The sequence below is a fragment of the Tasmannia lanceolata genome, unplaced genomic scaffold, assembly GCF_043159265.1.
Source record: "Tasmannia lanceolata isolate RefF3 unplaced genomic scaffold, GAP_Taslan_0.1 ptg000012l, whole genome shotgun sequence".
In the NCBI taxonomy this organism is placed as follows: Eukaryota; Viridiplantae; Streptophyta; class Magnoliopsida; order Canellales; family Winteraceae; genus Tasmannia; species Tasmannia lanceolata.
In genome coordinates this window covers 56924277-56948694 of record NW_027518689.1, presented here as the reverse complement: position 1 = coordinate 56948694, position 24418 = coordinate 56924277, and the positions used below count along the sequence as shown (strand labels likewise).

The following is a 24418-nucleotide window of genomic DNA, read 5'->3' as shown; positions in this document are numbered from 1 at the left end:
AAAATTATTGACATAATCTTAAAGAAGACTAGTCAAAGACCTAAACATGCATATGATAGGACTAGCGTATCTAACCCTCATGTTAGATGCCATTATTGTGGAATAAATGGTCATTATCAATTCCAATGTGCATCTAAAATTAGGGATAGTGTTGGAACCAAGAAATCTTGGGTTCCCAAAGCCCCCATATAATTTTCATCGTATGTGCTTAGATTAGGGGCTTGCTCTAAAATTGAATATCTTTTTATGGTTAAATACACCCTCTTGTATTGAATTTGTTTTACAAATAGGGGGAGTTCTAGGTTTGTCTTTAAATTAAATATTGCATCCCTCTGTTTCTCTTTTACCTCAATCTTTTTGATTGATGCCAAAGGGGGAGAGAATTCTAGTGTAAGGAAAATATGAATGCTTTTATTGGAAAATCCCTTGTGCTTGTCATCATAAAAAAGGGGGAGATTGTAAGCCCAATGGTTTCCACCTTGGCATTCCCATCTTATATTGATGATTCCATTACACAAGTGATTTATGATCACTAATGTGTTTGAGTGTCTAAGTTGCAGATCGCATTGGTGCTAAGTCAAGATTGCTTGGATAAAGGTCAAAGAAGCTCTCATTGGACCACATCATGAAGGCCAAAGACATCGAAGTCCAAGACAAATGAAGACTTGAAGAATCCATTGGAGACCAAAGTCATATTTAGATTGTAAAAGATCCAATCTTAGTTTTAGATTTTAGAGGCATAATTAAGTAAATAAACAAACACCCTAAATATATAAGTGATTGTCTTTGTGGAGTTCCAACACCTTGGAACCCTCATAGCATTCCCAACTTGGTGTTAAGTTGGAAGCCTAAAAACAAGAAATGAAAATCTGCATGAAATAAGCTTCTCGGAACTCCGAGAAATATTCTCGGAACTCCGAGAAATTGTCCAGTAGACTTTTTTCCAACTTGTGTTTGTATTCCCGGAACTCCGAGATTTTTTCTCAGAACTCCGAGAATTTTTCTCGGAACTCCGAGAATACTACAACAGTCGGATTTTTAGCCGTTGCGAATTTTCCAGGAATTACAACAATGCCATTGAACGGTCATATTTGGCTTTTCCTATATATATGGGCATTTCAAACATTCCAATGATCAATCCTAACACTCCTAAAACTTCATTTGAACATCCAAAGAGTGAATCAAACTTGATTATGCCTCTCATCCTCTAAAGCTTAGGATTTGGATCATAGGCTAAATTTGTACATCTTCTACAATTCCTGTAAACCCTTGTGAGGAATTTTTTGTTCTTTCTTTCTTATCAAGAACGTTGTATCGGGCGAGTGTTCGGAGAAGCATAGCCCACTCTCCGTGGTGAAGATTGCCACCAAGGTTAAAGGTAATCGGAATTTGTAATCGGCACCGATCTTCGCCGAAGTTAAGAAGATCACATAGTGAAGCCATCAACGGGTTTGGTTGGTGGAGTGGAGTAGGCCTCGCGTTTGGAGGACCGAACCACTTTAAATCTCGGGTGCAATCTCTCTTAGTCTTGCTCTTTATTTGCATTTGCACTTTAGATTTAACTTGTGTGCTTGAATTTCTTGTTGATCTCTTAATTTCCAAAATTGGGTTTGAGTTTTCAAGAGTTAAAACTTGTTAGAAACCTAATTCTTCCCTCCTCATTTGTTGCCAATTCGGGATCACCCTTGGAATTTCAGGTTTTCAAATGGTTTTCACACTTAATTTTTATATCCTTGAAAACCATACACAGACCCAAAAATGTGTTTGAAAACCTAGGACTAAAGACCAAAGACCATGGCCCAAAGCCCATGAATTTTAAATGTTAAAAAGGAATTTCAAGTAGAGCCGGTCTACCGAGGTGTCCCAGGCGACCGCGGAAGCAAGGTTGGAAATCCAACACGTGGTTTCAAATAGCGGGTCAGTCGACCGGGGTGATCCGGGCGACCGCGAAAATTTCCAGCATGGTTTGGGCGGGCGACCGCCATGGGCCGATCGACTGTGGATAGGTTTTTAAGCGAAAATTTTAATCGAACAGGTAGCCCGATAAGGACGGGCGACCGTATAGCTCGCTCGACCGTGCCAGTCTGAAAAACTAGCTGTTGGAGCTTGCGGGGCTTGACTTTTTCAACCCAGTTATTTACAGTTTTACCCCCTAACAGTCATATTTTCAAATGCGCTATATATACACTATCAAAACCTATCTAAACAACCTTTTGCAAGATAAAATCCTATCCTTTTGAGCTTAAAATTTCATAACAAAGGTTTTACCTCTTTGAACTTGTATTTTTACATTCTATCAAAAGGAACTCCATAGGCTTTACATTTGTATCTTTTCTTGGAGTGTTTGTGAGCTTAAGAGTTTGTAATCCGTCTATCAAGAAGCAAAACGAGAGTTTTATTTTTTGTTCTTCATTTGTATTGAGAGTCTTCGATTCGGCCCGGTAATAAAGGTGAATTCGTTGTAAGAGGGAGTGTACCCTAATAAGGCTTCGTGCAGAAAGGGTTTGTTCCCTTTGGAGTTGGAAAAGGAGTTTTTACGGCGTGGAGATTCGCCATTGAAGAATCTCAACTTTAGTGGAGCACCCAAGGAGAAAAACTTGGAAGAGTGGAGTAGGTCTTATGATAGACCGAATCACTATAAAAATTGTGTGTTCTTGTGGTGTGCTTTCTCTCCTTCTTCTCTTGCACTTGTGGTGATTGGTAATCTCTAACCCTAGCTTGTATTTATGTTTTAATAGAACAGGGGTTAGTGAATACATGATAAAGTAATGTGTAAGCCCTAGCCTTCATTATTATGGTTATTTGAGCAAGGTTTAGACTAATAATTGCTTAATTAGTAAACCAACTTTAATAATCCACCCAATTAAGCCAAGAATTTTTAAATAGCCAATTCACCCCATCTTGGGTTGTCACACTTGCATTTCAATGTATTTGTGCAAAAAAATCAACAAAGAAAAAGAAGATCGAACAAACCCTAAATGCAACGCATATCTTAGTGATCGAGAAGAAGGAGATCAGTTACCCATGTACTATTGACAATATAACGAAATCAGGATAGGAAGAGCTGCGGTAGCAATACTGCGCTAGGGTTTCCTTAAGGAGTGATATATATATATATATGGAGAGAGAGAGAGAGAGAGAGAGAGAGAGAGAACGAACCGACAAAGGGTTAGGGTTACGGGTTGAATACAAAATGACATCGCCATTTCTATAATAAGTCACCGACACATTATGTACAAACTTCAGCAACATCATCCAAAAAAAAAAACCACGCCTAGCCGGTACGCCACCAATTCTCCACCGGATTTACCCACTTTGTGTTCGGTGGGTGTTTTTAGCCCAACTACGTGAGAGCGCAATTTTGAGAATAACCCACCTGACGTACCAAGGAAAGGCACCAGAATTCTTACTGAAATTTACCCAGTTACCAAGTTGGGAATCCTGAAGTTATACATCTGGATAGAATTCATTGCTTCTCTTGGATGAATTACGAGGAAGAAAACTGACAATGAAATGAGTATTGTACATACTCACGAATAAAAAGGTGGTTGCCCAACTATTCTTGACATGGAATCAACCAGAGAAAGGATATCACATTATTGGATTACAAGCAATACTAAGTTATACTGTTTTCAAAAATTCATGGTGTAGATTTTACCTACCTAACGGCCGTGAATGTAGGAGGCGGTTAACATCAACTGTAGGTCTCCTGATCGGATCATTCGCGCACCTTCGTTTGTTGTGGCCAAGTTGACCACAATTACTACATCTATTATGTACTCCAGAACTAAAGGCTGATTCTTTTCTCTTTTTCTTTGGCCTTCCAAGAAGTCTTTCAAATTTTGGCGGATCGATGGGATCAATTGAGCTTCAGGTTGTTGCCACTGCAACATGTCTAGTGTTGTGTCAATCACTTCTCTATACGTATCACGCAGAGTTTCCGACCGGTACCATTCCTCAGTGAAGTCAAACACATCGACTTTTCTGAAACCAATGGCTGCCATTGCATGAGCACATGGTATTCCGAAAGTTTGAAACGCACGACATGAATATGTCTTCTCTCGTAAGTCAACTTTGTCTTGGTGATACTTCGAGGACACCTGAAAGAGAAGCGAATCGAGAGTACTAACATTCATTCTCACTCCCTTCTCATTATCCAATTATGTAAGCCCAAGGGTGCAACCCATTCATATTTTGATGGTAGATTACTAATGGTTGCTCTAGTGTTGTGATTAAGATAGGAATCATTGAAGTCATCACTAGAAGCAAAGGGAAGAAGGGCTCAACTTGGAGCTAGTCAAGCCGTGGTGGTCATCCTACAAGTATTGAAGACTTAAGGAAATCACATGCACCCCTGTTTACATGTTTAGATCCCGTTCATTAATGTTCGGATTCGGACGCTCCATCAGAAGGTCTGATCCATTGACACCCCTAAACATCAGCCTACATTCCGTACTTTTCTCTAAGTGAGGGAGTAGTGCGGAGGAATTTGCTAGGGAATTTCTCGAAAACGTATTTTGCAGCTGACTGTCTCACGCCAGAACTGCCACCTCAAATGAACAACAAATAAGACAAAATCTGCTGACAAAGTGAGCCTATGTAGGCTGTTCTCTCATGCAACAGTCAGCCGCAAAATGCCATTTGGAGAATTCTCTAGCAAATCCCTTCCAAGAAACAACTCGCTCTATTCCGAACCTTCTCATGTTGTGCATTTTCTGGCTCTCACCCTCTCTCCATCCTTCCTTGAGAGAGTGAAGGGAGAGTGGGGCTTTCTTCTCAAACCCTCGCGAAAGAAACCCTAGAAAGCTTTAATCCACTCTGTACCATCTTCAACTGTTTCCGCACATCGAGTTCTTCAAAGCTCGTAACCTCCTCTGCTGTTGCTTGGAAATCATGGGTTCAGGTAATAGTTTCTCGTAGTCTCCATGTTTTTCTCCAATTTTTTCGTCGAATTTAGGGTTTTTAGGTTATTCTGTATGTTGTTTTTGTGCTGATTTATGCGAGTGGAAAGGGCCTTTTAGGTCGATTTATCATACTTTGGATTCTCTTTTTTCTTTTTTCAGGAGTGGATGAATCCTTTTTGTTGTTCTACGATTACACTGTTTTGCTTTTGTTTGAATTCTGGTTTAACATGTCTCAAACCTTTTTCGTCTTTTAATGAATGATTGATGGTTGTTTGGCATTAAGCGTGCAATATACCTAGTTTTTTTTCTTCTAGATATTTACTTTCAGGAATGCTTAGAGCGTTTGGCTTATAGGAAAATACCTTTGGTTAATCTGTGAGAAAATACAATGGTTTCAGCATCTAGGTTTTTAATTTCTCGATATCAATTCAAATGTTTGTTCTTGATTTGGAAATTTGTTGACGGTATCTTAGATGCGGACATGGAGGATTATGGATTTGAGTACTCTGATGAGGAACCTGAGGAGCAGGATGTGGATATTGAGAATCAGTACTACAACTCAAAAGGTACCTACTGAAATAGCAAAAAAAAAACATTTATTCTGTGGCATTGTTTGGGCTTTAGTAATTTTTGCTTTCTCCCACTTCAAGTGAAGGCATTATTGATATACATTATAAGCACAACGAGAAGGCGTTCTGTACTAATTGATCCTTGCATGGATTCGCTCTTGTATGCTAATTGTTCACATTTTACTAATGAGCAATACAATTACAAGAATGGTTGCATGCTAGGAGCCTTAGACAATGCCAGTCGTTGTTATACGTTAGACATGTAATGCTGTCAGTACTGGTGCTAAAAGATTGGTCCTTCACTTGTTGATCATTTGCCAGTCAAAATTGCTCTCTTTGATGGCTTTCACTTAATCACACATTATATGCAAATGCTTTGTATAGGGTTCTTTGGATCTTGGTGGTTGATATAGTGATATGTTCTCGAAGTAAAAGCAAATTTATTTTGAGCTTTCATAGGTAGTATGAGTTATGTTGGAATCATAGCGTATTGATTACGATCTATGAGTCGGGATCTTTCCATCGTATTCCTGATATGCATATCTTTTGTTGTGTGCATGATATAACAGATCTGTTAGGTGCGGAGGTAGTTGACAGGGTTGGTTTGTACCTTGGGCTGGTGTTTTCTCTTATATATATATGAGGAAAAAGAATGCCCTCGAGTGCATATCACTTATATGCGCTTGAGTTATAAGTCCTATTCCTATTGGCTTCTATATGTGGGCCCAAACGTCATATGAGGAAATGAAAAAGTTATCGAAACGCGTCTTGAAAGGAGAAAAAAGTTATCGAGGTGCATCTTCTTCCACATACCTCGCGAGGAAAAAACCCTAGAATTTCTCTCCTCTCTGCCTCGAGCTCTCTCTTCTCTAGCGCATTCGAAGGGGAGAAATACACTTTCTAGCCTCTCTCTCTCTCTCTCTCTCTCTCTCTCTCCTTTGACTCTCTCAGTTTCAACTATCTGTCTCTCTTTCGAATCTCTCACTTTCGAATCTCTCTCTCCTTCGACATCAGAGAAGCCCTAAATCAAATCTTGAGGATCTCTCCCTCGCGCTCGACATTCTCTCGAGGGTTTGAAAGTAAATGTTAGTTTTTTTCCCTTTTCTTTCTTTCATTTACATCGAGGGTTTGAATCAGATTCTTCGATTTATATTTAGGGCAGCCATTGTCTATGTTTTTTCCTTTTTTTGTATTAATTCATCTATTGTCCAGTCCACACACAAAAAGTGGAATAGTTCTCTCCAGTTCTGTCTCAAGCCCTAATCATTGTTCTGTCCAACTATTCATTTTTTTTTGTATTCCACAACCCTTAATACAGATTAACTTATCTATTCATCAATATGTTTTAGAACTCATAGTTCTATCCAATTTTGTTCAGTTTTAATCTGCATTAAAGCAAATCAGATTCTCATATTTTAGAACACATCAAAGTAAACTATTAAGTCCACTTTGATGAACTGGACATAATTATTCTTTTTTTTTTTGTATTGAAAAACCCTTAATACAGATTAATTCATCAATATATTTTAGAACAATGGTTAGGGCTTGAGATAGAACTGGAAGCATATTTCTGCACTTGAATTTGATTTTGGGTGCAATTTCTTTGTGGACCGGCAATCTAAATTTATTTTGTAGAAAGTGAAGACAACTGCTATAAGATCATCCCCTAAGATTGTTGTTGATTTCAAATCAGCATTTGTTGGTTGTGGAATCAATGATTTGTCAAAATTTTAAAGATCTATCTTATTTTTAATGATCTGTCAAATTTTTAATCCTGATTCTTGTTTTCTAGATTAATTAACGATCTGTCAAATTTTTATTCCAGACAATTTGTTCTTACGTGGTATTTGTAGTATTGAAGCTGGTTAAAAAGGTAGAGGCATGCTCATATTTTGGGTAGTAAACTACAATAGTAATACTTATAGTGTATAGATTTGAATTTGTCTTTGTTGGACCCTTTGTGATGAATCTAATGATATTGGTTGCACCTGTTTTGGTGTTCAAGAATTTCGATTCAGTTATCTTGCAGTTCATATTGAAACGTAATGACATGCTGAAGCAATAATAGTGCTACCTCACGCGTACGACCAAACTCGAAGTTCTGTTTTTGTGACCATCTAGCAGTTCGGAGAATTACTCTGGGCGACATAAACAATAACCAAGGGCGGTCGTATTGGGCGTGCGCTGGTTACAATGTGAGTAAACGTTCGATACTTGTTATCTTTTTTTCTTTTTTTTTTTGCAAACTTGTAAGAATCTAATGTTATAAAACATGCAGTGCTACACTTGAAAATATTTTTGTTGGGGTGACGAGGCCGACACAGGCAGGGAGGTAAGTTTTCACAACGGATGCGCAGATAGTGGCGAGAAGGGGACAATCGAAGAACGCATCAAAGCACTTGAGAATGTGATCACCTTGCTAAAGAATGAAAACATGTTGGTTAAAGTCTTAGGAATTATAGGGTTTTTGTTTTTGTTTTATTTTGTTCATGTTGGAAAATAATTTTTTTTTTTTTGAATGGTAATGTTGGAAAATAATTGGCAACAGAAAAATTATATCTTTTGAATTTGAAAGAAACTCTCCCCTTTTCCTCCAAATTTGTATTTCTTTACCTAGTATCAGATATAGAGAAACAACTCAGAGAAACAACTCACTTCATTTAAGTAATCTCAATCAATAAATCCTTCTTATGTTACAAGAAAAGAACCAAAAAAAAAAAAGTGTGTGTGTGTGTGTGTATATATATCCAAGAGTGATGAAATTTTTGTTCACGTTCCTTTCTCTATGTTTGTGTTACTTCAATTATCAAGGGGTGGCCCGGAGATGTGCTGTAAGGTATTGTGATCTAGACGAAGGATTATCAGCATATGATGAAGCCAATGGCTTAAATGAAAGAGATAAGCTTGATTCCACATTTCCTGGTTCTAGACCTGAACATAGGGCAATGGACTTGTTAGAAACTGTTGGGACAACCCTCTCTAGTGTAAAAGAGAAGTCATATATAAATACACTAAAGGAGGCGGTCGCAAGTAAAAAAGTGGGGTGACTATATCACTTCCCATAGATAAAATGTTAATTTGTGGCCCACCCCTTAGATTTAAAAGAGTAGTAATTAATGCCTTATAACTTGCATGTCTCAAGCCCAACTAGGTCTATACGTCATGTGACACTGTTATGGTGGATCTCTCAAAGCAATTGTATGCTGAATTCGAGAACAAAACAAAATGACATGTAATTGTATGCGAAGGTTTTGCTAGAGGTTAGTGCATCAAGGGGAAATCATGTAGGTTTTTTCATCAAAAAGTTGGTGTAGACATTGATAGCCAGTCGAGTGAAGCAGACATGGCTGTGGCAACCGGGAAACAAGAACTCAAGGGTGTTACAGGTACATCAAGAACTTCTCTTGTGGAGCATGCATGTCGAAGAACACTTCTACAATAAAAGTTTCTTACAGGTCCGTTGCCTTATATTCAGGTCTAGAACTAGGAAATGTGGGATCAACCTTGTCTGCTTCATTTGAGCCATTGGCTTCATCATATGCTGATAATCCTTCGTCTAAATTACAATACCTTGCAGCACATGTAGGGGCCACCCCTTGATCATTGAAGTAACACAAACTTAGAGAAAAGAACATGAACATAACTTTCATGACTCTTTGATATATATTTTTTTGTTTCTTTTCTTATAAAATAAGAAGGTTTTATTGATTAAGATCACTTAAATGAACTGAGTTGTTTCTCTATTTCTGATACTAGGTAAAGAAATACAAGTTTGAAGGAAAAGATGATAGGTTCTTTCAAATTCAAAAGATACAATTTTTCCATAGCGATTGTTTTCCAACATGAACAAGATACAAGAGAAACAAAAACCCTATAATTCATACGACTTTAACCAACATGTTTTCATTCTTTAGCAAGGTGATCCTATTCTCAAGTGCATTGATGCGTTCTTCGATTGTCCCCTGCTCGCCACTATTTGCGCATCCGTTGTGAAACTTTACCTCCCTGCCTGCCTCGGCCTCGTCATCCCCATGAAAATATTTGCAAGTGTAGCCCTGCATGTTTTATAAACATTAAAGTCTACAAGTTTGCAAATAAAAAAAATAGATAACAAGTATGGAACGTTTACTCACATTGTAACTAGCGCACGCCCAATACGACCGGCCTTGGTTATTGTTTCTGTTGCTCAGAGTAATTCTCCGAACTGCTGGGTGGTCACAAAAACAGAACTTGAAGTTTGATTGTACGTGCGAGGTAGCACTATTATTGCTTGAGGATGCCATTACGTTTGAATAGGAACTGCAAGATAACTGAATCAAAATTCTTGAATACCAAAACAGGTGCAACCAATAGCATTAGATTTATCACAAAGGGTCCAACAAAGACAATTCAAATCTATACACTATAAGCATTTCTACTGTAGTTTACTACCCAAAACATGAGCATGCCTCTACCTCTTTAACCAGCTTCAATGCTACGAACACCACGTAAGAACAAATTCTTTGGAATAAAAATTTGACAGATCATTAAAAATAAGACAAATCATTAAAAATTTGATAGATCCTTAATTTCACAACCAACATAAGCTTATTTAAAATCAACAACAATCTTAGGGAATGATCTTATAACAGTTGCCTTCACTTTCTACAACACAAATTTAGATTGCCAGTCCACACAGAAATTGCACCCAAAATCAAATTCAAGCGCATAAATGTGGCTGCCACTTCTGTCCCAAGCCCTAACTATTGTTCTTAAATATATTAATGAATGGATGAGTTAATCTATATTAAGGGTTGTGAAATACAAAAAAAAGGAATAGTTGGACAGTTCATCAAACTGGACTTAATAGTTCACTTTGATGAGTTCTAAGAATCTGATTTGCTTTAATACAGATTAAAACTGGACAGAACTATGAGTTCTAAAATATATTGATGAATGGATGAGTTAATCTGTATTAAGGATTGCAGAATACAAAAAAAGGAATAGTTGGACAGAACAATGGTTAGGGCTTGGGTCAGAACTGGAGATAACTATTCCACTTTTTGTGTGTGTACTGAGGATGAATTAATACAAAAAGGAAAAAAACATAGACAATGGATTCCCTAAACATAAATCGAAGAATCTGATTCAAACCCTAGATGTAAATGAAAGAAAGAGAAGGAAAAACCATCGAGAGAATGTCGAGCGAGAGGGAGAGATCGTTAGGGGTGTGCATTACTCGGGTAAAACCGAAATAACCAAACCGACCGAACCGAAATGGTTAATTCGGTTCGGGTGTTTTTCTATTCGGTTCAGTTTTGGTCTTTGGTTGACAGAAATTTCGGTTTTTGGCTTTGGTTTCGGTTAGCTCGAACAAAAAATTCGGTTTACCCGAAAACCGAACTTTGTGTTCATTTATCACCATTTCTGTTTTGTACATCGGTTTTGTAGAACCAATTTATTTAGAGAAGTGATATTTACGCCCCTTTTCATTACTAGGGACACCCTTTGTCAGTGTATCAATGACTAAAGAGGGACTGATGTACTTTCTTTTTTTGGGTAGGTAGGGCTGATGTACTTTAGTCAAGAAGAACCCAGTGGATTTGATTGCCAGGATTGACTAAAGAGGGGCTGATGTACTCTTTTCTTTGGGTAGGTAGGGCTGATGTACTTTAGTCAGGAGAACCCAGTGGATTTGATTGCCACGATGGGTGTCCCTATTAATGAAAACATTGAAAAGGGGCGTAAATATATATATCACTTCCCTTTATTAAGTGGGAAAAGGTAAGACGTTAAATGCATATTTACCTGTTCTTTTTACTTGGGACAACCCTCATTCAATCAGTTAATCGAGTAAGACTAAAAGTAGGTTCTCATGGGTAAAAGAAGGGGGTGAATAATATATGAGGAAGTAAATAAGTAATGACAAAAATCAATTAAAAGAAAGTTAGGGTTCTCTTTTCTACAGTGGTCTTTGCCCTTTGCTCATTTGCTGTGAAGTGTGAACTTGGAGAAGAGAGGAAGAAGACCGCCGACTAGCGATCACCGTCACTGGCCACCCTGACTCCATGACCCTCCGTAAATCATGCCGAGGTATGCCACTATGCCATATGCCTGCTGCCGACATGAAAGGAACCCATTCTCTCTGAAATTTCTGGAATTTTAAGGGTTTTTTTTTAAGCCCTTTCAGTTTCAGCCTTTCTCTTCTGAAATTTCACGAATTTAGGGTTTGATTCTTCTATAATGTTCCGTTCTTTCACTTCTTTGTGTTCAATTTGAGAAGATAAAGGGTTTCATTGTTGGGGAATGATATTTCCCCCCCTTGATGGATAAAATCCCACCATTTGTTTTTCTGGTTTAGATTTGTGCTTCCCATTTTCAGTTATAACCGAAGTAACTGAAAACCCGAAATAGAAATTTGGTTTTGGTTATTTCAGATATCAAAATATTCGGTTGTGGTTTCGGTTAGTGTGTCCACATAACTGAAATATTTCGGTTCGGTTTAAACCGAATGAACACCCCTAGAGATCGTCAAGATTTGATCTAAGGCTTCTCTGATGTCGAAGGAGAGAGAGCGAGATTCAGAACTGAGAGAGTCGGAGGAGGGAGCGATAGTGGAAACTGAGAGAGTCGAAGGAGAGAGATTAGCTCGAAAGTTTATTTCTCCCCTTCGAATACGCTTCAGGCAGAGAAGAGAGAGCTCGAGGTAGAGAGGAGAGAACTTCTAGTGTTTTTTCCTCGCGAGGTATGTGGAAGAAGACGCACCTCGATAACTTTTTTCTCCTTTCAAGAGACGTTGCGATAACTTTTTCATTTCCTCAAATGACGTTTGGGCCCACATACACAATCCAATAGGAAGAGGACTTATAACTCGAGCGCATAAAATTGATATGCGCTCGAGCGCACTCTTTTTCCTCTAGATATAATTAAATATATATTTACTTTTCGCCTATCCACTCCCACTTTTTGTATCTTTTCTTTATATCTTGAATGTTATTTTTGTGTTTGTTCTTTTTCTATTGAATTCCATTATTATTTCTCAAATAAATACATAAAAGCCTATAACTCTAACTTTCAGTTCCACATTTTGTAATTTACCCACGGGGGATATACCTCAAGGTTATCTCATTAGATGTCTATTCAGCTGGCAGAGAAAGCAAGGGTGCAGAAATCAACCATCATGGAGTGTGAGTGTTTCCATTAGGCTACCTAATGATGAATCTTTTCTCGGCATAAATACAGCACTTCGAGAAATACATTGATCAAATTTTACAATGCCAAATCCCTTGCCTCAATTGCATTTCTGCCCTTAATCGTTCAATAAAAGTGATTGTTGAGGCCTTCAAAATCAGCTTTCCTTGGATTTCCTTACTGCATAGTTAGAAAGACGGTTTTGGGGGAAAAAATAGGGAGGCAATTATCTGTTATTTGGCAAATGTGGAATATAATTTGGGAAAAATGGCGTGATTTAGGATAAAATAATAAAAGTTAGGAAAATATAAGAAAAGTTATGGTGCAAACCTGGGGTTCACGATTAATTTCTAAAACTCTAGGAGCTCAATGGGGAGTATTCTTCTCGATGAAATTAGTTAATCCATATCCCAAACAGAGAGACAAACCAGATTTAAATAAAAGTCAGTAGAGAAAATTCTTTCACCTTAGTCAATTTGAGCCGGGTAGATTCTTTCACCTTCTTCATGAGAATTTTCTAAAGGATTCATTAGCTGACCCCAACTAGTTTGGGACAAAGGCTTAGCTGAGTTGAGTTGAGAGAAAATTCATGGGGTTAGTTTTTAAAGATAATCCATCAAAGAAAGATTCAACATGAGGCAGCCAATGCATAAAATCAATCCCCAATAAGAAAAGACATAATCTAGTAGGTCCCATTTAATAAAATAAACTCTGCATACAATCTGTCCGGAAATAAAAGATTATATCGAGGGCCCAAAAACCTAATCTAATGTGAGGAAAATAATCCTAAACAGGTGGAACAAGATGGGGATCAATCCTAGGATGAATGGGTGGCTAAAACATGAGAATAGGGCTGAAAATAACAAGGGGAAATCTCACCCAATGGCGCAACAGTCCCTATGCCTCGGATATGCATGAATGAGGTCCCAAGAGTATGTTGGAGAAGCTCGTCGGCGCTAACATGCGAAATAGAGGGGGAAAAGAAGGGAAGAGCAAGAAAGAGAGAAGGCGAATATAGTGCGAGCGAAAGAATAAGAAATTAATAATCCAAAAACCAAATATAATTTTCCACCTTTGATCTATGGTTCTTATAAAACCATAACCCAAAAGAGAAGAAGAATGGCTCACAGCCTATTTTGCAAAGCAATAATTCTTTATTCCATAAAAAAAACGTCTCTCCCATCTTCACACATTCACATATAAAAAGATAAAAGCCCTACTCCTTCAAGACTCTAGAAAATAGAAAGCATCCAATAATAAACTACCTTATCAAAATTCCTAACAAAAGAAAACTCTCAAGAGATAACTTCTAGGATTTCTAACTATGAGATAAGAGGATAATTAGAAATAAATCTCTAAGATAAGTTTGTTTCCTAAGATATCTCTTAGGCTTTATTTTCAAATCCGAACTGTCCAACAATGCGCCTGCATCTGACTCCCCTGGTTGGAGAAAATCCGTCCTCGGATTTGAATCTTCGAAGAGCGCACGTCTTGACTAATTTTCATCCCATGATTCAGAAAAACTCGCCCACGAGTTTTGAAGTGTTGAAGAATGCTAAACATCTGAAACTTTAGAGTATCAAACTCTTCTGCATAATCTCTAGGACAAAAAGATAATTTTTCTCGATCTTGATCCGGCTTGAATTCATAAAGATCCAGTGGAGGCTTCAATGTATAATCTCATAAAAATGGATCGACATAATTTGATGAAGAAATCAAATTAATATTTCGCCATCTACCTTCCACTTGGATCTCCACGCCGACAGATCCAATTTCATATGCTCCTTCATTCGTCGTTTCATAGCACACAATAGCCATCTCATCCTCGGAACTCCCACTTTCAATGATAGAAAATCCTTTTAACTCAATGTGTGATAGCTGGGGTAGGCCATTTGGGTTGTGGCTTTGTTTTGGAGGCTTACTCAAAGCTATAGATTCCTAGTTACAAAGAAAGAGATTGATGGGGCTGCCTTCAGAGTCAAGTTTATTTAATGCACAACAAGTTATGTTGATTTTAGTTTCGGATATTCTTTTGCCTATTCGTTAGAATTAGTTGGTTATTAAGTGTACAATATTATTTTGTAAATTCTTTTTTTTTTCAATTGTTTATATTCTTCAGCAATTACTTGCTAAATATTGGATTGCAGGGCTACTGATTTTAATATTGCTGGATTCTTTTTGTTGTTTTTTGTGTCAAAATTGTCATGTTTGTTGTACCAGTAAGTATAAATCCATCTTTAACATTATCCTTTTGTCAAGTTTACCTGGATACTGTGATGTTTTTCATTTGCAAATTCCATATACATGATTAATCCTTGATTTCAATTCCTTGTATTGACACTAGAACACAATTTTTTACAGGTTTGGTGGAAACTGATCCAGAGGAAGCACTTGCTGGTTTTGCTGAAGTTGTTTGCATGGAACCTGAAAAGGCAGAGTGGTGCGTCGCTTAGATTGATCTACTTTGTCATAGAGTGAGGCAAAGCCTTGAATGGCTTGAAAGGAAGTCTGAAATTGTATATCAATGGTTTATTTACTTTTGCAGTGGTTGCCTCTTTTTTTTTGCTTGTTCATTCTTAACAGTTTTTGTTCATATGACTTCCTTTGAGGGTGAGGTAATTTATGTTCGACAAGTGAAACATGAAGTTGATTTTTCTTTATCAAGTCTTTTAGTTTTTTGTTTCAATGGAACTTCTATAATCTATTGGACTTCTAAATCTTGTGCACATCTAAGTTCTAAGGTTAATCATGGGCCTTTTTGTGAGTTATCAAACAAAAGTTCCTTTTTATTAACTGAACCTTTTAATGCTAATTAGATTAAATTTGTCTGGTTTGAGAAACCCTCGTGTTATTGTTAGAAACATGGAGCAAACTTTATTCTGGACCAAAGGCAATGAATTTTGCGCATGTACATATTTTTACTGTGCATGTATGTACATGTGTATGCACAATTACTACCATTCATTCATACATGCACATAAACTACATGCTGTACCCAAACATGACCACGACAGTCTGGTTGGGATTATATGGTACAAATTTTAACCTGAAAAATTTCTGTATTTTATTGCTTCAATTGTCCTGCTTAAAATTTAGACCTCATTTTTCTTTAAACCAATTTCCTTTTAGATTCATCATTCTTCCAATTTTTCTTCGGGGCACTTACTGTACAAGCAATCTGGCCTAAAAAATTCAATTTGTTTGGTATTTGTTGTCATTTGCCTAAACGATCGCCATTTTTTCCTTTTATTCAGGGGATTCAAAGCTCTAAAGCAAACTGTTAAGATTTATTATCGGTTAGGGAAGTATAAAGAGATGATGGATGCTTATAGAGTGATGTTGACTTACATTAAGTCAGCTGTAACACGAAATTACAGTGAGAAATGTTTAAACAACATAATGGATTATGTTTCTGGGTCTGCAAGTCAGAACTTTGGCCTCCTGCAAGAGTTCTATCAGACAACACTACAGGCCCTTGAAGAGGCAAATAATGAGGTTAGAAGTTAGATTCAGTACTTAAAAAAAAAGTAGATTCAGTATCCAATGGTAGCGCCTCTAATGTCAAGGGTGGATGTATTAACAACCTTTCTTTTATTTTCTGCAGAGACTGTGGTTTAAGACAAATCTTAAGCTTTGCAAGATTTTGTTTGACATGGCGGAATACGGTTGTATGAATAAGGTATATTGTACGATCAGATAATTAAGTTCCGGTTAATTCTTGAATTATTGTATGCCTTTAGTTAGTGTAAATGTTTATTTATTCCTTTGGGCTCTTCAGATCTTGAAGGAACTTCACAAATCTTGTCGAAGAGAAGATGGTACCGATGATCAGAAGAAAGGGACACAACTTTTAGAGGTCTACGCAATTGAAATCCAAATGTACACAGTAACCAAGAATAACAAAAAGCTCAAGGTTCGGCACCTCTTACTAGTTGCTGCATATTATCACTTGTAAATTAGGTTGACACATTGCTTCTCATCATGGCACAATAAGTGACTGGAATTCAGTTAGTATTGTAGTATTTGTTTTTTTTTTTTTGAACGGTGAAATTTATCAAAAACAATCAAAAGCTCCCTGACTCAGATGGTCAAGCTACACCAAAACAAACAAAGGGAAAAAAAGAGACCTTCAAGGGGGAAGATGATCAAACATCTATAGTGTTACTCTCTCCATTCCCAAATGAGTGAGATGATCTGCCTCACTATTAGCCGATCGCAGAACATGCTGAAAAACTGTGTTATGATCATCGACCAAGTCCAAGATGTCCTCATTAGCATCGACGAATCTCGGAGCATATGTAACTCCATCTGTTATCCATCAAGTAACATTTTGGGAGTCCTCTCAACAATGATGAAGTCTAACTGAGACTGATCCATAAGTCTGATCCTACTCCGTATAGCCTCAACCTCTACCTCATTATCCGTCTTGCCAATTGGCTCGGAGTAAGTCATTTGATCTCATTCTTTGCATTGCAGAGAATGCCACATGTTCATGTCAGCACCAGATTTCCTATGCTCAAGCCATCAAATTTGCTTTAGAAATCCCGGGATGCGCTCCAGTAATCCTACTTAGCCCAATCTCCTCCCAAGATCTCCTCAATAGCATCAACAAACCATTGCTGTAGTTCTTCTCTCAATTCGTTCTTGTGACTCCCTAAGAGTGTTCATTTCGTCCCCTAATGATTTAACGCGGTCTTCCATTTTGGTTTGTGAACGTGTTTGTATGCTCATGAACTACGAGTAAGGAAAGAATGGGATTTTGGCTGATATACCACGCAAATAACTAAAAGTAATGCAACTAAACTATGCTAATGTAATGCAAGGAAACAGGTATGTAATAAAGGAAACTACTTAAGGTTGGTATAAAAATAGGGTTCGAAAAATCAAGGTAAAAGGGGTTTTTACGTGGAGGAAATAAGGGTTTGATGAAAACAAGGTGAATATGGGCCCTATGTGCAAATTTAACGACTATCTATTGATAGGAATATTAAGTCTTGATTTCAGTAAAGAAGATGCGTACCTCGGAAGCCTACGAATAGCCTAAGAAGTCCGGGTGGTCTTCTTGACAGCAGATCTGTCACGGATCGTCGATCGGATGTGTGAAAACTGATGATCGGATGAAGGAACGTGATCGACGGCTGTGATTGCTTCTGAAACTGTGCTGAAAATCACTGTGCTGCTGAAAATAGGCTGGATGTATTCTAGAAGTTGTCACGAAAAACTTCTGTGTTGAGGTCGAGGGCCAATTTTGAGCGGAAATAGCTCGGGTGAGGAGAGAAAATGCGATGGGGTAGAGAGAGAAAGTAGAGAGAGGGAGCGAGAAAAGAAAATTCTATTTTTTTTTTCTTTTTTTTTTGAGGGGGGTGCCTAAAGATAAACTAGGGGGTCAAATTGGGTTGAAAAAAGGAGTGGGGGTGCCCAAGGGAAGAATGTAGGGGATAGGAAATTAACTTTAAAAGTAACTAAGATAGGGGTGTCCCGGAGGAAAAGGCGTAAAACTTATCTTAGTGTATAAGATAAGTAATGATTTAAATAAAGGGGTGTCCAAGGAGAAAGTGGGGTTGGGAAATATGTATTTGTTAATGGAAGGGGAGTGTGCAAGGGAAAGAGGGGTATAAGGTATTAGGTAGCTTATCTTTTGCTAGAAGAAACCAAGTTACGTGGGAACAACAACAATAAAGTGTTGTATGAATGATAACTTGCTTCACAAGTTATTGTGGAATCGGTGGATTGAAATGGGCAATAGAAAAGTGGGTTGCCTTTATTGGTTGGCAACAGCTGGACCCACTTTGTTGCTTCCTTACATGAGAAGGTAACTTTCCTTTTACTGATCCTTTCCTTCTTTATAGTTCTCAGGCTATTGAAAATAACTTCCAAACCCTTTTTATTTCAGATTTGGGGATCTCCTCCTGCCCAAAATATAAGTTCAATAGAAGAAACTTACCAGTTCAATGGACACGACAAGAGAGGGTTCCTCTTGTATCCTGGTGGAATACGGCAACGGAAACTCCCCAAAATCTGGTTCTTGCGGAAATTGGCCGTGGCTTGCGGCTGGGTTGCGTGTTGCAATCGGAAAATCCAAGAGGATGTTGACTCAAACTCAATGATGGTCGGTTAGTTATGCAGGTTTTGTGAAAGGGCAGTTTTGGATTAATGGCATATGCAGGTTTTGAACAACAAGGGTGGTGGCTGGGAGATGAAGTAAGGGTTAGGTTGGGTATTGGGTTAAAGAGATGAAGGTTAGGGTTTTAAGAGGTTGAAGACAACCGAGTTGATTGGGTGAGTCAACTCAGCAGCACGAAAAACACCTTCGCAGATTTTCTTTGCAGATTTTCGGTGAAACACGAGAATCTTTGGATTGAGAAGACTTGGAAAAAAAAAATCGCTAGAACTCTTGGATCTTTTGGCTTTGATACCAAATTGATGTGGGCTGTAAAGAGAAAATTAGAAGAAGAAGAAGAAAGAAGAATTAGGGGGAGAATAGAGAGAAGAATAGGGGAAGAGAAAGAGACGAACACAAGAGGGGAAGAAGAATTCCCAATACTTAATCAATATTCATCCAAAATACCAATAACGTTGGTTTATGGCTTTAAATAGCCAAATACAACCCACAAAAATAGAATCATACTAAAACTAGAACTTTAATAATTAGAAACCTACTAAAATAGAACTCTAAGAGATAAAAGACTAAAATATCCCTAACAAAACTAATAATAACAAAAAGGTCCATGTGGGGCCTAAATAATAACAAAAACAACTCTATGGGCATTTCGGAGGGCGGGCCCGTCTCGAATAGACGCGCAAAGGGCGCCGATCTTCATCACTAGGCTCCCTGGGTTGTTCGTGGTGCAAAGAAATTCCTGATCCCTCATGTGCTTCCGTTCTTCCTTTTTGTACTACTCGGTTCTATAAGAACTTCCTTACCCCTTCGCTGAGGCAATGGTGTGCCAATGTCTTCTTCATCATCCTGCTTTTCTTTTTCGTCTGGTGTGCCATAAAAACCTCCAACCTCTGCTCTGGATACGCTCATCCTAGCCCTTTCTTTTCTCTTTGCATCTAAAAGTTGCTTCATTCGATATTTTACATCTTCAGTCACTTTTTTGCATGATGCTACTTCACCAGGAACAGTCGCTAAATGTTCTTTCAAGCGGGTTATACCTCCATCCAATATGACTTTGCCACAGAATATGCAAGTTACTTAATTTTTTTTACCAGGAACCAATGTACCGTAAGCCCATGCCGGGTCATCCGATCTAGCGGGTGCCGAACCAGTAGAGGATACTCCTGCAGAAGGTCCCGACCCACTCATTCTGAAATGAAGAAGAAGAAAGGGAAAAATGAATTAGAAGAAAGGAAATGGAAACAAATTACAAAAAAAATGAAGTAGAAGGTTGAACTTGAGGTTGAACTTGAGTTGAAGAGAACCTTGAGGTTGAACTTGAGTTGAAGAGAATGAGATAATATTAGCCTTTACTCACTTGAAATTTGTAGTGTAACTTGTAATCCTTCACTTGAAATTTGTAGTGTAACTTGTAATTTGCAAGCCTTTGGAAATAGTTCTTGTAGTTGTAAGTTGAAGGTAGGCCTTCCCTTTGCTCCAAAATGGACTTGGATTGAGTTGAAGAAGAGTGTAGACTTGTAGGAAATTTAATAGAATAGATAGTGTAAGTGAAAGTAGAAAAGAGAAGGAGAATCACTTATGTGAAGGTGGATGAGAAGAAGGTAGGGGAAAGGTTATTTATAGAGTTTTTTATTGTTTGTGCAAGTAAAAATGACTAAAATACCCTTCCCAACAGCTATAAACGGTCACATTTTGAGGCTAAAATGGTTAAAAATCCAAAAGAGCCGTTACAGGGGCATTGAGGTAATTTCTGTGAAAAACAGTCAAACTAGCCGTTATAGGCTATTTAGGACGAAATTCAAAATTTCGTCCATTTCGGACGAAATCCAAAATTTCGGACGAAATGATCGAAATTTCGGTAAATTTCAGACAAAACGAAATTTTGAGGATTTCGTTCCGTTTTCGGAATGAAAACGAAACGTTTCATCCATTTCGGACGAAACGAAACGTATTTTATAACATTGGTTGTGCGTGAAAAAAGGCCAAGAAAAATGATAGGAAAAAAAATACAGATGAAAAAGGAAAGGTCACCGTCAAGTGGAGAAATTGCAGAGGCTTACCTAGACCTTCAGTGGAAATTTTTTTTGGAGGAGGCAAAGGGTAAATAGGCCAAAATAGAAACCCTGACAGGCAAAAGAAACATAACAGATATATGTGTTCCAATGCACCATATTCCGTTCTTCAGAAAGCAGCTAGAGGAGGAAAAGAAAGTTTTGGAGGAGGAATATGAGTCGACATCGGAGGGCGAGGAGGGCATGGCTGAATCCAACGTGGTTCCTCCACGAGAACCGGCTTTTTCTTGAAACTCCATGGATGCTGAACTCAGTGGGAATATAAAAGAATGCATGGAAAGGGCTGTTGGCAAAGAACCTGTCGAAGGGGATGAAGAGGCTTCTGTGGAGGAAGACAAGGTTTTTTCTGAGGAATTTGAGAGGATGCCAAAGATGGGGACTGCTTTCGGGATCGGCTTTGAGGAAAATGTGGAAAAGACAAAGGAAATGCTGTTGGAATTTGAGAGGCGGGATAGGGCGGAGAAGGTGAAAACTCTAGGCAGGGGACTTAGAGAGCTCAAAGCTCTACAAAATTCCAAAAATGATGAGGGGTTCCTCATTCTGTGAAAAGTTTTTTGGGAAAGAGTTCTTGGTTATGGGATTGGGTATAATCTTTTTGGATGTAATGGAGTCAGACATTGAGACTCTGGATGGGAAGGTTTCTTTTCAAGATCTATGAGGAAGATCGCAAAAGGTTGTTCTTATGTTTTGAAGTTGTTCTTATGCTTTGAGGAAGATCGCAAAAGTCTCTGGGGAGTTTTCTTATGGGTGTTCTATTCAAGATCTCCGAGGAAGATCGCAAAGTTCATTTGGAAGTTTCATATGTTTTTTTTTTTGGTTTGGATTGGGAATGTAAATGGAGATAGTTTTTGGATAGTTTTTTTCTTATCTTTTAGGGCTATGGAGTTCTCTCCTTAGCCGCCTTACGATGTAATAATGGGGGACTCCTGGTCCCTTCTTCATGTATCTTTCGTATGAATTATCAATATAAATGACAAATATATATATATATATATATATATATATATATATATATATATTTGTCATTTTTCAAAAAAGAAAAGAAAAAAGAAACCCCCGATTTGGCTAGATGATCAGCTAGATCATTGGCTCTTCTAGGAATAAGCGAAAACGATATAGCTCTAAACAAACTCAGGTCTCTAGTCTCATCAATGAACTTGGCAAGTCTCCATGGGCCGTTGCTACTCCCTTTTTGCCCACCGTAAAGAATAGGACGAGTCACTAGCCATTTCTAGGTTATGCCTCATCTGACTAATGAAAATGCACAAATCGTATTGTAGAGCACATATCTCCATTTTAGTGCAATCATTATAACCTATTGGTCCAGCAAAAGAGTTGGATGTTTTCGCTATCATAGTTCCTAAAAACGCCTCCAATCCCTTCCATGCCTGGCTTGACAGGGGAGACACCACCGGCATTGAGTTTGAAGACATTCCTAGGAGGGGGTTTCCACCTAGCTACCACTTTTGTTTTGGGGATGCTTCCAGTAAAAATCGAATCCCAATTCCAAATGATGCTTTCCGTTGAATAACCCTTGGAGAGCTGATGAACAGCCCAAGATGCCTCTGTCAATCTAACTTTCCATACCAACCATCTTAAGCTACAGTCTTTATCATCAAATATTCGAGAATTCCTATCCATCCAAATGATCCATGAAACTGCAAAAGGTGTGAGTTGCTTAAGTATCAGACCCAAGGAGCCCAAACTTATTACTCTCCAATTTGAAATCATATCTTGGATCATATTGTGAAAAACCTAGCTCACCCATACCATGAAACTGCAAAAGGTGTGAGTTGCTTGAGTATCAGACCCAAGGAGCCCAAACTTATTACTCTCCAATTTGAAATCATATCTTGGATCATATTGTGAAAAACCTAGCTCACCCATACCATATGAGCACCTGTTTCCAAATAAAGGTCATATGGCAATGAATGAAGAGATGAGAGATGGATTCTTCCTCCGTTGTGCAAAGATAGCATTTGTTTGTCAAATGAAAATGTAGATATTGTAGCATGTCCCAAGTGTTAATCTTGCTGAGAGTTGTCATCCAGCAAAAATACTTTTTAACTGTAGGGGGGACTAAGGGTCTCAATTCTCTGCCAAGGAAAAGTAGCCGTGGGGTGGCCCAAGAATATGAAAAATAATTTGACAGAGAAGATGCCACTAATTCGGAGTCCATACCCTCCTATCTAGTTGATCTCTTGGGATGTAATATACCTCCAATCTACAAAGAAGCTTAGTATAGCTAATGGATTCAGGGTCTGATAGATACCTATACAACTCTACATCCCCAAACCATCCTTTCCCCACTCTTGGAAACACTATGAGTCACACACATTTATTCTTGGCAATACTAAAGAGGCTCGGGAATTTGTAGGATAATGAGACAATACCTGACAGTCTTGCTAAAAAAACCTACTCTCTTCCCATCCCTGACCCTAAATATAATCCCTTGGGTAAAACTCTCAGAAAAAGAAAATGGATTTCCTCGCACCCGGGCCTCGACTCCTACCTAACGCACCTGCCTCTCACCCATCCCTTGCTTCCCCAGATAACTTTTCTCCAAAGGGCATCATTTTCGTTTCCGAAAGACTAAAGCCATTTTCCCAAATGGCCATTGTTCGTCTAACCAAATTTCCTATTCTCAAACCCCCTTCTTTCCTTGACCAGCACACCTAATCCCCATTTACGATGTGCCTCAGCTTCTTACCTTCTTCCTTGCCTTCCCATAGAAAATTCCTTCGAAGTTTCTCCACTTTCTTCGCAACTGATGCCAAAATCCCAAATAAAAGCATGAACTAGTCTAGAAGATTGGTTAGGGCTGCTCTTATAAGAGTGATGTGTCCTCTCAAGGAAAGAAAGATTTTTCCCAACTGGTCAGCCTTTTCTCCATTCTCTGTCTAATAGGATTCCTTAATGTTATTGAGGGAATGCCCAATCCTAACGGTAAACCTAGGTAAACAAGGAGAAGAGAAATGAAGCTGTCAATCAACCCTAGACTTCATCCCATATTTGCCCACGACTTTGATCCACATTGCACCTTGCTATGGGGCTTTCTCCAAATTAACTTTCTATCCTGAAGCCACTTCAAATCATCTCAAGACGATCTATATGTTCTCAATCTATTCTTGAGATGCTTTGCAAGAAATGATCATGTCATCTGCAAATTGGAGGTGGGAGACAGCTCCCAAGGCTGACTAGATTCCTAACCACTTCAATCTGATTAGATTCCTTAGCTTTCACTAACATCCTGAGTTAAGTCTTTTTGAACAATCGTGAACAAGAAGGGGTAGAGCGGATCTCCTTGTCTTAAGCCTCTTAAGATATGAAAAAGTCTCATTTGGGCTTCCATTGATGATCACCGAGAAAGATGGATTTGAGATGTGTTCTTTCATCCACTTCTTCCAAGTAAACCCAAAGCCCAATCTTTCCAATATATGGTATGTTAAAACCCAATTTATGTGATCGTAGGCTTTTTCATATCAATTTTACAACCAACCCCGGGAGTTTTGTCCTTGTGTCACAACTCGAAACATTCGTTTGCGATAGCACCCCATGTAGAATCTGTATGCATTCCAGAAA

At 38.3% G+C, this 24418-nt stretch overlaps 1 protein-coding gene across 5 annotated transcripts in view; it reads left to right on the top strand.

Moving 5' to 3' along the window:
- The first annotated feature begins 4689 nt into the window (after window positions 1-4689).
- LOC143888469 (COP9 signalosome complex subunit 2-like) overlaps window positions 4690-24418 on the top strand; it is a 61129-nt gene continuing 41400 nt past the window's right edge. For 2 of the 5 annotated variants that reach the window (XM_077392937.1, XM_077392936.1), the window contains exons 1-6: window positions 4690-4903; window positions 5378-5470; window positions 15005-15083; window positions 15898-16138; window positions 16248-16322; window positions 16422-16556. In XM_077392937.1, coding sequence (XP_077249052.1) covers window positions 4894-4903; window positions 5378-5470; window positions 15005-15083; window positions 15898-16138; window positions 16248-16322; window positions 16422-16556 — 633 coding nt within the window. In that variant the 5' untranslated portion in view covers window positions 4690-4893. The remainder of the gene's footprint in view (window positions 4904-5377; window positions 5471-15004; window positions 15084-15897; window positions 16139-16247; window positions 16323-16421; window positions 16557-24418) is intronic. The other 3 variants (XM_077392934.1, XM_077392935.1, XM_077392933.1) reach the window with 2 other exon arrangements.